The 18,287-nt window shown below is 40.2% G+C and overlaps 1 protein-coding gene across 8 annotated transcripts in view; it reads right to left on the minus strand.

Annotated features, from left to right (window-relative positions):
• Positions 1–18,287, minus strand: part of NAALADL2 (N-acetylated alpha-linked acidic dipeptidase like 2) — a 427,779-nt gene that overhangs the window by 292,379 nt on the left and 117,113 nt on the right. Inside the window, exon 1 of one of the 8 annotated variants that reach the window (XM_088061033.1) lies at positions 17,185–17,299. The exons of the other annotated variants lie outside the window; for them this stretch is intronic. Within the exon in view, the coding sequence (XP_087917159.1) occupies positions 17,185–17,233 (49 nt within the window). The 5' untranslated portion in view covers positions 17,234–17,299. Of the gene's footprint in view, positions 1–17,184; positions 17,300–18,287 lie in introns of those variants that run through there. 8 annotated transcript variants of the gene reach the window in all.

An 18,287-nucleotide genomic window follows, 5' to 3' on the forward strand; every position in this document is an offset into this window, starting at 1 on the left:
TGAGAAGCGCTTGGGAGTTTCTGTAACTGTTACAGAGCCAGAAAAAGAACCTAACAACAACAAAAGCAAACAATTTTTATTTATTTTACTGTCTTCATATAGGTACATATATTTATACATAAATTGGGCCTGGAACTCTGATCAATGCCTTTCAAAAGTTTTCTACACAAGAAATAGTTAAATGCCAAGTAGTAAAACAAGTATTTAAAAGGATTTTTAGACAAAAAGTTATTATTGGGATTGTCAGGAGGATATATCTCTATTTGCAGAGTTATTGTGCATATTTCCCTTTGCTTTGAGAAAAAGAGGATCATTAACATCTAAATTGAAGTAAATGAGACCAATTTCGACTCTGAAGGGCCTGCAAAGCAGGAAACATGATCCAGCATCCAGCAAACCGGCAAATCAAGTCTGTTATCAGCACCTCTTGAATAAAACTCTGTGTAATGTTGTGTACCCAGCACACAACGCTTTTCTCAAGAGAGGCACAGCCCATAGTGACCTTTGAACAGCCAAGTAGGTGTTGGAATAAAAACAGCCTTGAGATGCTCGGGTTTGTAGTAACTTTACATTTACAAGGTGTATGTCAGCACTGGCGGTGTTTTAGGAGGCTTAGGAGATCCCTGCATTGTTAAAAATAACACGGAGCAGTTCACTCCTTACAGGACTTACAGAACCTGAAATAATCTTGAACCCGACACGAAGCACGACTCAAGAGTAAAAACTGCAGAAGGGTGAAAAAAGGGTTTTCATTTTCACAGACTCCATCCAGCCACAAACATCTCACATCCTGAGAGTCGGAGGAGTGTGGGATCCTGCAGGGACACGTGGAGGAGGGCTCCAGGGCCCTGGTGCGTTACTAACGTGACAACAGATCCCTGACATCCCTGTTAGGATCCAGATGTGTCACCTGAGGCTCAGATTCAGAAAAAAATCCTCTCAATCATGCACCTGTCCTCCTCACAGACAGGTGCCAATCGGTGCAGCTGAGTGGAGCCTCAGCACTTTCATATATTACACATTAGCTCTGAGCTGTAACTGCAGGGTGAGTCCCTGTGGAATAATCTCTTCTGCGAGCACTTTCAAAAGTGCCTTGGGTAGGATTAGCTTCTGGCTCTGAACAGGGAAAGAGAACAAAAATATTTTGCCTGGGAAAGGGACTGTAAAATACTTATCTGTTTGTTATTCTTGCTCTTAGAATCTTCCCATTTGTAATTTACACTTTTATTACTGTATCAAAACATGGAAGATAAAAGTTGAATGCCAGCTGCAGCCAGGTTCATAATGAATAACACTTCAGAGCCCTAATGAGTGTTTAACGTTCCCCTAATGCAGGCAGTGCACAACAATCATCTCTATAATCAGGTTATGAAGATTCTTTGGCGAAGTCCCCTCTCTCTTCCCTCCCTCCAACACAACAAACAGCCAGGCTGGCTCAAAAATTAGGAAGGGAAGGACACACCAACATTTCTACCACACAGATTTAAAAAACATATTTCAAACTTCAAATAGTGTTGGAGATCTGCGAGAAAAAAATGGGGAAAAAATCTGAAGAGTAAAACTGCAATATGCTTTCATATTTTTTACACCCTGGTATTGCCAACAGCAAGATTAAACTGTAAGAAACAATGACAAGCTAAGGCTTTGTCATTTGTGTGATACGTGCAACAATGGAAATAGCAAAGGAGTTGTTTTTAATTCTATTGTCTAAGACTCGGTTCAGGGGGTAAAAGCACATGGGTGGAAGCACTGAAATGTCTTTGTTCACTGGTGGTCTGGCAGCCAAGGAGACCTGCACAGGCCTGGATGGGGATGGAGGGAAGTGTTCATGTTGGACAGGGCTTGGAGCAGCCTGGCCTGGGTGTTCCTGCCCACAGCAGGGGGTGGAAAGGGATGAGCTTCAAGGTCCCTCCCAACCCAAACCTGTCCATGGTTCTATGTTCATTTGAGTGCTACAATCTGTTCTTCCCCAAGTATGACATTTCAAAAAATAAACCAGCCAAATAAGGATTAGCATCTCTTAATATTTATTTATTTTTTTTTTTAGTATCTACTTTGGAAACTTCAGATTATTCAAAATACTTACAGTTCACCATGTTTCACAGCTACAAGAGAGCCCAATTGGACAGCAAATGCTGTGCAATCACACAGAGACCTTCGTTATCATTGATTTTTCCTCTTTCTCTTTTCTCCACATTCATTAAGCCCTTCATTCTTTATCAGAAATGCATAGAGAAGATGGGAATCCTTACTCCAGAAAAAAACACTTTATTGTTATTTCTTTCAGAATTTTAATTGTCTTTTCCAAGATTAAAGACCATTTATTGTTTTAAATTTGGGTTTAATTATGTATTGGATGAAGACTGAATCATCCCTCTAAATTCTGTGCAGTCTCTGGGCTTCTACCAAAAAATTAAAATAATTTTAACATATTTTATTTTCTTTAATGCATGAACCATTATTAATCATAAAATCACAGAACTGTAGAATGGTTTGGGTTGGAAGGGATGTTAAAGACCATCTAATTCCACCCCCCAGCCATGTGCAGGGACACCTTCCACTGGACCAGGTCTTAGGCAATATAAGCACAGGAAGGAAGTTAAGAATACAGCATTTTACCATTTCACCCTTCATCTTTTGTCTGATATTTAATACCCACAAAATGAACTATTTCTGTAAGCAGGAAGTCCTTACCAAAGGAAGTGTCCAACTCCCAGCTGGGTTTTTTCAGAACTAGCTGCAAATGTCATTTTTGCAGTTAACCAAGCAGAGCATTCCAGCTCAGCTGAGAACCCTCTGTGAATGCAGTGAATGGAAACAGCAGCACAAAACCAGGCATTTCTGTAAACACTTACTACCAAAATAAACACATTTCTGCTGCTTACTGGTAGACAGCAAGGTGAGAGCAGCATTCTTAGGCAGGCAGAAAACAGGGGGCTCCTAAATAGGGAGGTTACTGCATCTTCTGCTTGAAGGTTTTGAGATGCCAATCATTGCTTTCTGAGCAGGGATGGAATCCCCAATGGGGATGGGACCAAGGCCATCATTCCCAGGTACTTCCATACCCTGCCAGCACTCACACTGCTACACTGATGCTCCTGACAGATTCCTGGTGATCTATTAGCAGTTTACTCCTGCTGACTAAATGCAAGGCAACCAGAGAGCAATGCAAATTAGTAAGCAGGAAGAATCATTAGAAATTTGATTCATTATGGGAAGGAAGACAATAATTTCAAATAGAACTAATAAGTAGTTAAAAAGACATTTTCACTGTGTCCTAATTTCAGTTAATTATAAAAAGACAAACTGTCTAGAAATACTAAATTTTGACTGGAGAAAGGGAAGCTTTAATAATGGGTAAAGGCAACATCTGCAGGATGTTGAGCTTTTTTTAAAAAAGACTGACCTTATTAAGAAAAAAGTGCATTCATATTCATATATGGAAGTTTAAATCTGACTTTAATGATTTAAGACTAAAAGCTAATGGGCACAAAGCTGGGTATATAAAATACAGTAATTATACAGTTATAATTATACAGAAAATGACTAATATGATAATGTTTGTGTTTAATAACATGATGCAGATACACTGTCACAATGGCCTTAGTAAATCAAGCATAGGCTACTCTAAATTATTTCTCTTTGGCTCCTTCTCCCTCACCACCCAATAGCTCTGCAGAGCTCCAGCATCACTGACTGCAGCTGAAAACATCAGTTACTCTTGCATGAAATTGAACTTTATGAAGAATAGGAAGTTACTGATGATCTCCAAATTCAGAAGCATAATAGAAATGCTTATCTTTATACTTGGCATAATTTAAACATTTATACACTAGTAATTTAAAATGGCTGCAATGCCTCATGGTTACGGGGTTTACAAACGATAACTGAACAACCCAGGAACATTTAAAATTCTGCTTTTTCAAATAGGCTATCTCAGCATTCTGCTGCTATTCTGCTCCGTGGAATATAGGGATTTAATTTTCTCCTATTACAGTAAGCAATCATGCCTCTATCAGTTTTCCATCTTCACAACAGATGTGCATATTCAAAAACCTAAACATTCACTTCCCAAAACAAAAACCAAAGTCAAACCAAGACAAAACAGAAAATATGGCCAATTATAACTTTTAGCCCATATATGCCATAAAAAACCAGAAAACGAGAAAACATGGTTGCTATAAACAGCCTGTCAAACAGAAGCATTCCAATAGGATAAACATGACCTTCTTTTTAATATATACAATTAACTTGCCTTTTTTAAATTAATGTTTCAGTCCTAAATTTTGCATTTAATAATATATTTCAGGATTGAAACAGTCAATTTTTAAAATTATTCTTTTATATTTCTGTTTTGTTTTTGTTTGTTTCCCTGGAAAGCCAAACATGGATCAGTGGGTGGACTGGATATTTCCACTTACAATTATAAATGAGAAATACAAACAAGATGAAATTAATTAAATGAAATGCAGACAATTCTGCTGCAGCCTTTAAGAGGAAGAAGTCAAATAGAATATGATTGTCAGGACAAATTTGTTAAATAGATTTAGCAAAAATTTAGCAAAAACAAACATGTACGTTTGTGCTTATAATGCCTGTAATCTGTTGAAGTATATTACTGCAAGTCAGGAACAGTTTTAAAGCTTGGGTTCAGTTCAAACCCTCATTCTCAAAGATTTGTGTTTGCTTATCAGCTAAGGATTTCCATAAAGGAAAACAAGATGACCATCACAAAATTTCAGCTGGCTATTTCACATCTGGTCAGAAATAATTTAAAGACACCAGCTGGTTTTCATCGCCCCCACTCAGGACCTGTCTGCACTCAGAGGCAGCGAGGATGAAATGCCTGAACACAGCCAGAGTCCCACAGTCAAAATATTAAATAAATATATAAATAAACACTAAAAAAAGCCCTACAAACTCCACTTTTTAAAAGCCTGAGTTTTAAAGACTGAGATTTGATTTGGACTGAACTCAATTACTCAGACTTTAGCAGAGTTGTTCTGCAAACTGAGGTTGCTGCATTTTTAAAACCCTGACAAGTATCTGTATACATGAGCCTGCTTCATCAGCAATTTTGTTTCTTTTCCTAGGATGCTGAACTCTGCTGAAAGAAGCCTCATTCCAAGACTTCAGCATACAGAAAGCTCCAATTCACTTGCTCCCAAGGCAGTTTATTTACTAAAGTCTGGTAAAAAAATTAAACAATAAATTATATCTGAGTACAAGTTCATGACTGGGTTTAAACAAACATCTGCTTCTGAGACAACAGAAAATCCTTTTCTTTTTTTTTAAACATCTCTTTAGAAATATGAAGGTGATTTTTCTTTCCTGCATCTTTTAGCTTTGCTGTAATTGCAATAAAAGATGCAATCCAGCTCAAATGGCTGCAGCTGACACCAAACTCGGGGGGGAAAAAAAGCAACAATCCAAGTTTCTTAAACCCAACAGCTGAAAAACAGATAGAAGCCAGGTTTTACTGGACCTTATCCTCATTCATTTGGAGCACAGCAGGAATCGTCCACACTGCAGAACTGGGCACAGACCTTAAATCCAGCAAAAATGGTTCCTTTTGGTCTGCATTAAAGGCAAAGCAATAAACAGAAATAAACCTACAATTTTACATAAATAAAAGAAACCAGGGAACAAAATACCCTGAGGCTACATATATCTAGACACCAAGAGTCCTTTTGGTCTCAGAATCAGTTTGATTTTTCTCTTGCTTTTGGGTATATCTAAAGGAAAAAAAAACACCTCTTCCACCTTAGCAAACTGTTCAGGACACATTTGTTGGCCAAGGTGGATGGCTGGAGAAATAACATTATTGCCTATGGATGTACCACTAACCTCTCACGTTAGGAGTACATGTATTGGAAATGCAAAACACATAAACCCTAAGTTTTTTAAAGGTGAATTCAGTAATAAGCTAATTGTATAAACAAGGCTGAACTTTAACCACTGCTCTTGTGTGTGAAACCACAACCAAGGTGTTGTGCAAGCCTCCCTTGCTGTCCTGCTAGTTTGTCTCTGTCCTGATCTCTGGGAGGGGCCCAGGGTGGGCAGAGAGTGTGTTCTGAGTGCTCCTGATTTCTGGAAACTGGCTGTAGGCAAAGCCAGATCACTGCTCTGCCTGTGCATGCACACATTCCCACCCACCCGCAGCCCTCCGAGTGCGATGGATTTCAGGTCACAGATCAATTAACTCCTGTGCTTGCACCACCATGCAAGGCTGGGGCAGGATCTCCAGATGTGGAACCTGCAACCCCTGATCTGCAGCTGAAGAGTGCAGTGCTGAGTGACAGACTGCTTCATGGACCCTTGAGATGTCCCTGAAAGATGTCAAGAGCCACCTTTAGCAGAGCCAGATGTCAGCACCTGCTGTTTGCTGACTCCAAGACATCCATGACCACACTGGAGGATACAGCTTACCTTAAAAATACAAAATGGAATGATATCAGAATAGACAAAACAATACACTGCATTTCCAAGCCAAATTTCAGCTTTCACACTTAAGAAAGACTGTATTTGAGATAATATTTGATTAAAGTAAATTTAGGGGGCTAGATCTTTTTCCCCAAGATGTTGAAATCTTACAATACTTAGAATTTTCATGAGTCAAACAAATACCAAATCATTATGCTAGATAAATTTCCATCCTCATTTTTTTAAAAAATAAATAGAAAAATTAAATAAAAGTAATAAAAACAAACCAACCTACAAAACTCTCCCAAAATAATCCCTGCAAACACTCGAGAATTCATGTACAAATCAAACAGATATCTGCGTTATAAAAGGAGTCGGAAATGCCAAAAAGCAGAATAAGAAACGGCACTGAAGTGATATACTGGGAACCTTTCACTTCTGGATCACCTCTGGAGTGTGCTTAGAGCTACTCAGACTGACACTGAACATTAAAGCACAAGATAAAAGTAGAAGTGTTCATTTCGCTGCCGTACACCGGGCACTGAAGGAACTAATCCCTCCCTCACCCAGAAACCTGCCCTGAAACTTCCACATGGCATGGGATGGAGGGGAACATACATAATTACATCCAGACTCACATTCCAACCTGGTTTATAACCCTGTCATTAGTACAGTGCCTGCAGCATTTTGGGTGTATGGCCAACTGGGGGTTGGAGAAGTCTCTCCTGAAACAAGAACACCCTGGGGAAGGTGGAAACCTCCACCCTGATTTGAGGCTTCTATCAGTGCAATGGGAAGTGGCTGGTGCTGCCAGGTTTCCTAACTGACCACAACTGCAGCACAAATGTTTTCTGGGAAAATTATCACATTCACTTTGCTCCTCATTCTTTCCCAACCTTTCCCTTCCCATCCTTCATAGAGTTTTATACATCCTCTTGATTTTCAGCTCAGTTCAAACCCCACCGTTTAGAAAAGCTTCCTTTTGCACAGACCTTGTTTTTTTTCCTATTTCATTTGAACAGTCTGCTGTTAGAAATGAGCCAATTAAGCCCACAAAGGCACTTGTCAGTAGTCCTTGAGATATCGATATAGTATTTACCTTCCTAAGATAAAGTCATTTGAGAACTATTGAGGGAGTTTAACCCTGCGCTGCCTGCAGAGCATGGGCAGCTCCTGCTGCTCATCTCAAATGAGACCTGAGGCTAAAAAGTGAAGCAAGTGACTTGCACAAAGCAAAACAAGGGGCAGCTCAAGCCTACAGAGAAAATCTTGTTCAACCAAAAATTGAGAGAAGTCCTTCTTTCTTAGCCCATCTGTGGCTTTGAGTCTCCCGAGCACAACACAGCGCCGAGCTTTAATGGGTGCAAGCCGCCACTTTACTCTCTCCACATAAACATCCCAAAATTCAGTGGCAGACATCTATTGTTAGAGCAGACACCATACTATAGCAAGCACAGATTCCCTCCAAAGCAAAAGCCAATTCATTGCATGTCTTACAATTTGTTAAAAAGAAATAAACAAAAAAAAACCCCAAAGTTTAATTGCTTTTTAATATAAAATCTTTACACTTTTTCAGATGATTAGGTTATTTCACAGTTTATTATAAAACATTTCCTGTTATCATTAACTGAAAGTTAATAGTTTTCTGGTGTGGTGGCTGGAGTGTAGTAACTGCAGTGACACACCAACATGAATTTTAAGTTGCTGCATATGGCAGCAGTACAAATCTGACCTGCCAGCCAGAAACAATAGACAGAAAATTCCAAGTATATGAAAATTAGAGCTTACATTGTTCAAGGTATTGAGCTTCCCTTTGTCACCAAAATAAATGGTAGAACACATAAATGGCAGAACTTTCCTGGAGTACAAGGCCTAAATTAAATGGCTAAAGGGTAACTGCAGGTCTGGGTTCAGAAGGTCTTGGAAGCTTTTACAGAGAACTGGGCATTTCAATGATTCTTTTTCCCTGTGAAAACTGCACACATTTCATACATTTCACTCTTTTTAGAAAATGAAAGCAGACAAAAAAAGCATTATTCAAGTTCTGCTAGGGCTCTTCAGAGAACACAAAACTGGGGATGGTGCAGTGTTTTACATTTTGCTGAGAGAGCTCTGCAGTCAGATGGAGATGCCACCTCGGTCCTGCTCTGTAAAGTGAATGCAGACGCAAACTTTGATTTAGACATCCAGTCCTACATGAAAACATTTAAGTCAGAACTTGCCACAGAAATCCTTCAGAAACCACATGATTGCTCCATGTCCTTGAAACAGCCACAGCTGTCTGCCTCACTGAGGTCCATCCCAAAAGAACACCTGATGCTCACACAACACGTTTTGTCTCTGTGTGCTCTTAATAGGCTTCCGTTTACCTGCTGGAGTGCAACCTGTCAGCCTGGCCACCTCGCATGCCTGCAAGCCTCAATGGTATTTGTTTCTTTCCCTTTTGTTCCAAGCCAGGCTGAGTGAAGTCAGCCAGGAGGGTTTGAGCATCAATATACCACTGGCAGATACCCTCAGAGAGAGCAATTTCCTGCCGAAGAGTTGGCAACAGCCACCACAAGCTGCCCCTCTGAAGTCAGCTTCGTCCTACTTGGCTGAGTTTACTTTGTCAATAAGAGGTCACAGTCACGTGCACAGAGTTTGAGAAACTTCAGATGCAGTGTATGGTAACACATGGCTCACCACAGCGTGAAGAGAAGAGGAGAATTTAAGTAAAACTACCAAGCAGGAAGGGACAGAGGTGCTTCCATCCCTTGCTGTAACTGGGAGGAAAGCACAGCATTTCTCAAGGGTGTTCCTGGGAGTCTCCTCTACAGGGCTCCTTCTAAGCCCGTGGTACAGCTTTACAAACCTCCTTCCTTTTAATATCCACGCATCACCACAGTGCTTGGCACTAAGACTGGCTGCACCCTACCTGCATTGAGCCAGCAGCACTCGTTTGTCTCAGCACCACACAAATTCCCTCCTGGCTTCAGACCTTTGGAGGGAAAGCACAAAGTGCTTTTGGTCCCCCAGGCACTTGCTCAGCACTCAGAGAGCCTCTGTTATTCCTGCCACTGCAGTGAGCTCTTCCAAGGGCCATTCCTGGGAGCTCTCCAGCCCATTTTCCCCTTTGCAGCTCCAATTCTCCTGGACAGGGAAGACTATCTCCCATCTGCCTCAAAGCAGTGTCTCCCCAAAGACCATTCTGGATATGGGAAAAGAAAGGGAGCTTTATGTTACCCTGTCTACAAGGATACCTGCACCTGAGTTTTTCTGGAGTACAGCCTGCATTTCCAGTCACCTAAAACAACCAGTTTTGGGGATCACCTACAGTCTCACCCCATCAATCACATACAGACCAAACACCAAACAACACACCTGGATCTAGGCCTTATGTGGAATAGAAAGGTGGTCTGCATCTCTAGTTCTGTTCTCAGTACATCCTGCTCTGAAATTCAAACTTCCTAAAAGTTTTTCCTTCTGCAGCATCTGAGTAAGAGCTAACTGTGCCACACAGCCACTGATCTCAGAGCAGATGAGAATTTCTAGGTTACTATTTTAAGCCTGACTTAAAATTTTTACACTGACAATCATCATCTAACAAAAAAAAATGCAGAAATAAGGATCCAGCCTTTGTCTCATCTGGCCCTTGAAATTATAATTCTTCCACAACAGAGAAGTTAATTGAATTCCAATTTTAAATGTACCTCTAAGACAAGAAACACACTGTACACATTACAGCATCCCATGGTGAGAGAGAGTCTTTGATAGAATTAGAATTTGCTTTCTTGCATCTCAAATGCAAATTTCTCTGGAGATAGCTAAAAAAATCTGGTAAGAAACAAAAAACTCTTCAGCAATAAAATATTTTTAGTACATAAACAAACCAAAATATTCTCATTTGCATATGGTGCATCTTCATCTCCTGTGACATTTTTTATTTTTATCCTATATGACAATGCTACTGACAAACTAAATAACCAGAAAAAGCAGGCGACATTTCTGATGCCAGATGCTGAAGATCAATAGCTATTTCCCAGAGTTTATGGCATAATTAAAATTTGTAACAGGAATAATTTTCTCTTCAACCCCTCAGGCTAAGTCTAGAATTATTGACTAAGCCTAAGTTATGTAGTGTAGCATTTGTTATTATGTTTATGGATAATATAAAGGATTTTATGCTTTTTACATGTAATCTGGTAAGTATAGAAACAGTAACTAGGAAAGACTTCTCTGTATCAGGAAAGCAGGAGTTATAAACATTTTGTTGTTCAGGTTGTTGTTTCTCAGAGGGCAGGGTTTATATAATTATCTGCTATTTAAGCAGTGCTCCAGTCTGCAGGAGGTGGCCAAAATGCCCAGAAACTACCAGGGAACTGAATCTCCAGAGCTCACAGGGCCTTTGCTCCATGGAGAGAGTGCCAGAGTCACTGGTGCTGCCAGGAGCTGGAGCAATATATGGTAAATTAAATTATATTTACTGCCATATGGGAATGGCTGAGTATTTATAACCCAAAGAGTCTGCCTATGCTTTCCTCTACCAAAGGCATATAGACAGCAAAAAATAAGAGAGCAGAGTTCATGAAGGACAACTACACATCACTGCCAAAAGGAGGGAGAAACAACAATCCTTCTGCACAACCATCCCATGGTTTGGGTTTGCTGTAACTTCAGACTATCAGGTCAAATAAACTCTGTTTACAAGTGAAAAGATATATATTTGTTTGCTGTCTGCCCTAAAAACTCATTCCCAGGCAGTGGAAGAGTAACTGGATTATTTCTTGCTCATGTCTCAATCAAGGCTAATAACAACACAAACCAAATTAAACCCTCTTGATACCAGTGCAACCCCATTACTTTCATTGCATTTTCACAAATATAGCAAAACTAGAAACTTGGTAAACATTTCTGCTGATGAGGCACAAGAACAAATACAGTCTGACTCAGTCCCTCTTTGCAAGGCTAGCAGGAATAAAATGTGGTAAACTTAATTGTGTTATGAAGGCACAGAAAATCTGAGCTTACATAGACAGCAGAAATGCCACTTTTAAAAGCACTATTTGAAGAAAAAGATGAATATATATACAAATTGACAAAGCCAGCTACTATGCCTAGCACTGTGGATGCACAGTAACATTCGGGCTAAAAAGCACAGCTCCAATTTCTATAACTGTTTCCACAGGGATGGATTTAGTTAACTTCAGCTTATGCATTTTACACTCTTGAATGCTAAGAAGAGCTTCAGGATATGACCAAAATATAACCAGAAACATGAAACAGGAAAAAGGCAGAAGCAGCTGCAGCAACACTCCAAGAGAGCTGACCCTTGGTACCAGGCAGGCCCAAAGGAACCTGTGGCTCTCCACCAGCTGCAACTTGAGTGTGGGCTCCAAAAAAACCCAGAATTTTAAAATCTGAGTGAAAAGCTCCAGCATTACATGCACATTTTTCTCAAGAGGGAAGAAGATAACAAGTCTCTTGGAAGTTCCCTGTTGGTTTGCAATGATTTCTAGCTACTTGCCTGATGCACACGAAGTCAATCTTTCTTGCTTCTCTGATTGCTGATTAAATGCAAAATGAACAGTTTTGCAGTTATTAGTCTCAGTTCTATATATCCCATAACCAGGAGACTAATTAGAGACCAGGCCTTGAGGAGGGCAAGGGGGAAACAGAACCAAACAAACCCCCCAACACAAAACCAAACACTCAGGAAATAAAAAAATTCTAAAGACCTGGATCAGAACAACATTGGAACAAAATCCCAACATCGCTTGTCTTTAAAAAACACGCTCAAGAACTCACTGGTGATGATCATGGAGATGCTGTTACTTCAAGAAAAGGAAAAAAGCAAATAAAAGAAAACCTCTCACCATCACCACCTTTTCCACTAGGACCATGGAATGAAATCCCTATACAGAGATGGAAAAATTTCCAGCCACTTCCAGAAAACTTCCAGTACTTGAAGGAGGAGAAAGGAAGAGAGCTTGTCAGGACCTGCTATGAATGCAGAGCATTCTTTAGTTTATGAACTAGTTCATAACTGCATAAGAAGTTTACATAAAACCAGATTTCCTTTGCCTGAACTGCTCAGACCACATTGATATTCGCTCCGCGCCAGCCTCCGCTCTTTGCTTTTCTCCAGTAAGTGACTGACTTTTAGAAAAAGAGGTGCAGGAGCAGCCAAAATAAACATAACCCTTACCACACACACTGAACAATGATGTACTGGGGGAAAAAAACCAACAACTTGCCTTGGCTCACTTCCCTAGGGCGGCAAACACTGAATCCAACAGAACCTACTGCTGACAAGGGCTTATTCCTGCATTTGGTAGAATTTCAAAGTTTAAAGCAGTTTTTTGAGGAAAAGTTTTCAAACACTTTGCAAACATCATCCTTTTGCCGTTCATCTACTATGTTTTCAATTTCAGTTTTATTTATTGCAGCAAGATGTTGCTATCTTGTTTCATTTTCAGGCACACATATTAGGATGCAATCATCTGCAACATACCTTTAAGAACTGGAAAGGATTGTAACAGCAAAACAACAATAATACCAAGCAGATTGGGAGCTGAAAGTCTTGGACTTGATATCCAGTTTTGTGGTCAATTCTCACCATTGCAGACAGATTCCCTCTTATCATGCTTCAATTTATGCAGTTTTCTCAGATTTAATATGCTTATATTAGTGATAATATTTGTGTAGAACTGAAAGCTCAGCTCCTGATTTGTGAGCACATATAAACTGGGAAATGAAAGCTAGAAAAACTCCGGTATTCCTATGATAAAAGAGTTAAAAGCACCCTGAAAATGTTCGAATGACTTCAGCTGAAGTAAAAAGAGTGCTCTGTGCTGTTCCAGCTGCTGATGGCTCTGCGGGACTATTTAAATCTTGTATTTTTCACAGCACCAGGATAGTGATCAGAACATACTTCTCCAGCTCTCTAGATTCACCACTTTGAAATGAAAGTCAAAAATCTACAGGAGGCAGCAATAAAACGAATTATTTTAAATTACCTATTGTTACTGTACCTGGTTGGGGAATAGAGCCAAGCTGTGCAAGAAATGCTGTCACAGGAAACCCTTGCTATTATCATTCAAAAAGAGCCAAAAAGGGGCCCAGGGATGTTCTGTGAGTAACTGTCCAGAGAGCAAACCTCGATTTGCAGGGCTGAGGTCATCCAACACCGAGGGGAGAGGAAGCACTTTCTCAATGCACCTTCAGAACAGCCACTCTTTTTACAGAGTCCCCCAGTTAATAACTGCAGCTGATTAAAACACTCATTAACATTATTCAGAGTTCTGCTGTCAAAAACACAAACCTGAAATAAAATTGTTCATGTAGCCTAACAAGCTGGGTAGACCTGGCAACCAAGAAGCAAATTTGAGACTAAAATTTGCTTTCTGGGACATTTCCTTCTCAATTCTCAGTGCTCCATGCAAGCACGCCAGGATCTTTTTGTAGGCTCTTGATATTTTCCCATCACCTTTCTCAGCAAAAAGTAGTAGCTGCTTCTTTTAGACCTGGTCTGTAAATATTTCATGAAACTACATATATATTGATCTAAAAATCAACATCAGAACACAAGAACAAACCCTAAGGAACACACATTCAGAGCTGATCCAAAGCCCAGATCAATTACAGAGGGAATCTGAACTTGCTGGGAACTGCTTTTAGAAATAATACAGTTGTTTAATAATATGTTTATATTAAATACATATATATATATATATATATAAAATGAAACCAGTTATAAAAACATTTAAGTTATGTTAATAAACAGCACATTGGGGAGCCCTGAAAAAACCCCAAAATTTTTAGGATGTTTTATTAATAATGCTCATATGTCTCCTCTCATTCTTGCTCATTTACCTGTGCCTCTCAAGAACCGAAAGAACAAGCTGCTTTAACTTGAACTTCTCGATTCAGCTCTCTCCTCTGTCAGCCAGAGGAAAGCATGGATTACACACACTTAGCAAGCCAGCAAAGCTGCTACCATCATCTAGCAACACAATACAGTGTAAAATCAATTACAACTCATGTACAATGTCATCAAATTAAAATTTACAGTAATTGCATCTTGTGGGCCTTATATTGTCTCATTCTCCAGTAAACAGTACTTAATTCATGGGAAGACTGAAAACAACAACTCGTGTGAAGGGAATGGATCTTGATTCTAAAAGCAAAAACCCCAGCAACAACAGAAGAGGAAAAAACCCCAAAGCACCACAAAAGTGCAAGGTGCTCCTGGTGAGTTCCAGCACATTTCTGAAGGGCTGCCTGAACCAGGGATCAATCCAGGGCTGGCAGTCAAAGCCCCATTGTTCAGAGCTTTGCTCTTTTCACTTGTCACACCCCGGCTGCGGGAACGGGGCTCTGAACCATTTCCAGCAGCAGCAAAACAACAGAACGGAACCAAGAGTTAATTTATTCTCTAGGCTGACTGTACTTGGTGCAAAACAAAAATGCTGTGACGGCAGAGTGACCTTATATTTGCTGATTGACCAGATGGCGAGAATTACTGACTTATGTAAGCCCCAAGCCTCCTTCCCCATCTGACGGCTGCTGGGGGAAATCAAATAAAGGGCTCTGCATAGTCTTTAGGGCTCCAACCTAATCATCACAACACCATTAGAATGAAATGCTGCAGGGAAAGGCAAGGAGGGAGCAGGACCAAAACCCTGGATCCTCAAAACCAGTTTGTTTTTTTTCACAGCAGAACTGAAGCCATGGGTACAGCACAGCAAGAAGGTTTGTGCACCTGCTGCCCGGGCTGTATCTCTTCTGCTAATGAATAAGTGAAGCCAACCTCCAGGGCTGTCAATCTGGCACCTTTAGTAATTCACACAAGCCTCAAAGTTCTCTAAAAATAAGTAACATGAAAAGGAACCCAAGTTGTCTCACTAGCAGTGGTTTTGACAGGTATCTTGAGTAATGTTAATCTCTGCACCTTTCAATCCTTAAAAAATACCAGTTGGATCACCAATTATTTGGGACAGTTTTTAAAACCAAGCACACATGGAAATAAGGTTGATGGCAACTGAAAAAATGAAACTGGGGGTGTGCATGTTTGTTTACATGTGTGCACACAGAAACACATTTATTTTTTTTCAAAAACAGAATTACTGTGCAGCTCTAATTCTTGTCCCATTTCCATTAACGCAAATCAAGAGGAATTGCATTTGACTTAGCTCACTTAGGCTAATGGAGAAGAGGTATGAATTAAGCCAGAATTGCAATCATAGTTCCCAAAAGACCTGTATAAAATACAACATGCCTGAAAGTATTCTCCATCAGTTTTATTCATAGATTATATTGGCAGAAGTGAAATAGCTACTCACATACAGCATAAAAAATAAGATTGGAGTTAGACTGGATAACCTTCTGAGCAGCAAACCCCTGTAACCACAAGTAAGCTCCTGAATGAAGAAAGAGAGAAAGAAACAATACCAATTCTTTCATTACCATGCCTGAAATAGTATTCAGACCTGTACAGCATTGAATATTCCTGGTGCTTTATTCAATATTAAAATCTGGATCAAAATCTAATTTGCCACCATATGTTTTCCAGATAGTTCCTACATAATTATTGACATACAGGAAAAAAAACACACCAAAAAAAAAAAAAAAAGGCAGTGGAATAGAAGTTCTCTGTGAACTAACCTGTTCCAGCATTAATGGAGTTATTCTGTATTAAATATGGAAATCTGAAACACACATTTGAACCCCTGGATTACATGTGTGCATGCAAATAAAGAATACCTTCAAGGGAAAAATAATAACAACACATCTTGTCACTGACTAGAAAGTTACCACTCCAGCTGTCAGAAAATCTTTTGCAAATTTCACAACGGTTTGATGATTCTTGAAAAATATAAAATAGACACAAAACTATATCCCTTGTATGCAAAGCATGAGAAAGAGGCCAGGAAGAAACTGGTAAAGTCAAGCAAAAGAAAAGCATGGGTTGAATGTCAGGGGAAAAAAATCCACTGAATGCTAAGAAGATAAAATAATGGAACAACTCCTCAGGGTGATAACACTTTCTGGGATGTTAAAACAGCCTGTTGAAAGAAAAAAGGGCTACTGGGAAAATATTATTTCTCAAAGGAAAAATTTGACATTAATGTTGCAAAAGAAGGACTAAGCAAGATTTATGAAGTGTTGTGTTCAGGATTCTACTGAAAATTTAAAATACCTAGGACAGAATACTCTGTTCTAACAGTTAGTCACACAAGTGCCCACAAGGGCTATTTTGCATGCATGTGTTGGTGTAACCTCAGCACAACCCACAAAAGGAAAAAAAAAACCCATAAAGGCAACAAGCTGACATAAGCCACAAATGCTGAACACAAACAAGATCCTTCATCTCCCTGCATCTGCCATGCCCTGCTCACATGCAACAGGCAGGAAATTTGTGCAAAGCACCTCCTACCCAAAAAAAACACTTGCAGAAGGTTTAACAGAGCTACAGAACAGTAACCCAAACATCTACAGCTCACCTTAAATTGAAGCTACCTTTATTGACAGCATGGTGCCAAATGCTTACATGATCTTATCAGACCTTTCCTCACCCTCCTAAACGCAAGCAGTGGGTTGGTTTTTTTTTAATAATGCATTGCAGAGATGAGTGATGTGGATTTCCTCCTTGCCCCAGAACACCTGCAAGGACAAGTCCCCTCGCGTGGACACGCTGCCACAGCCGGCAGCAGAACAAGCTCCCGCACGCCGAGCAAGGATGCCCCAGAGCTCCCCACAGCACAGCATTCAACATGTGCTTACCTGGCTGGGCTGCACTGGCTGCACTGGGCTCATTCTCTCCCATTTCCATAAAATAATAAACTCTCCTGAGAGGAATCGAGCCGCTCCAGCCAGGGGACTCGGTTGCTGTGCGAGTTCTGACCTCCTGACTTTCCACTGCGGCGCAGTAACCCTATACCTGACTTTCTCCTGGGAATAATCAGCACCCTGCTTCCTGAGCTACCTGGGCCTGCCTGACCTGTTTCTCTATAAACTGACATCATATCCTTTGATCTGCTTTGATTAACATGTGCTTCGGGCAAAGCTGCTTTTGTCTCCTCTCGGGCTCTCCTGCTCCTCTCCTTTCACTTTCTCACAGGCAGCAGGATGAAGCGTATCTCTGGTTCGTGGCAGGTCTCTGGTTCGTGGCAGGTGTTTGGGACAAAATGCCAAAGGCCACAGAAAGTTTGCAGCTGCTTTTAAAGAACCTCTGAATTTGCATTTCGTAGGAAACCTAAATGTTAGCTATCACACCAGTGTCTGGGATGGGAACTTTGCAGCTCTCCACCGAAGAGAACAATGACTGCTGCCCATGCAGAGCCCCTTGGTAAAACCTTTGCAAAGAACCTCAAATCCAACCCACCCTTCCCCTGTCTTTCCCAAAGATTATGCCCAAGGAAAATGCTTTCCTTCAACACTGCAATTTCAATATTGTTTTGAGTGTTTAACAAAAAGGGCTTCTAAACCAAACAAAAGGTTGTTTTGCTTGTCTTATCCTCCCTCTCCAGCACAAGGAGATAATCTTATCCAGCCACACTCCCAGCTGAGTTCCAAGAAAATATTTGCTCTTTTCTGCCACATAAATCAAATAACAGGTGTCTGATACATTTGTAATCAATTTGTTGTAAAAGTACACCTGTCTCTCTGCCTTCAAAGTTAGCTTTATTTCAACATTTACATTTGCAACTGCCCAAGACAAAAATCAAAGAGAAGACACAGCATTATTTTAAAGGAAGAAACAATCGCAACTTTAAAGAGGTAATTAGCTCTTCCCATGTTAATCTCCATCTGGATTACCCTCAAAATGGTCTAATCAATAGCATTAGAAAATTTTGTAATCGAGAAGCAATGAAGTCTGTTTTTAA

The sequence above is a fragment of the Pseudopodoces humilis genome, chromosome 11 (assembly GCF_049639895.1).
Source record: "Pseudopodoces humilis isolate 2021_Gansu_Grassland_sample_001 chromosome 11, ASM4963989v1, whole genome shotgun sequence".
In the NCBI taxonomy this organism is placed as follows: Eukaryota; Metazoa; Chordata; class Aves; order Passeriformes; family Paridae; genus Pseudopodoces; species Pseudopodoces humilis.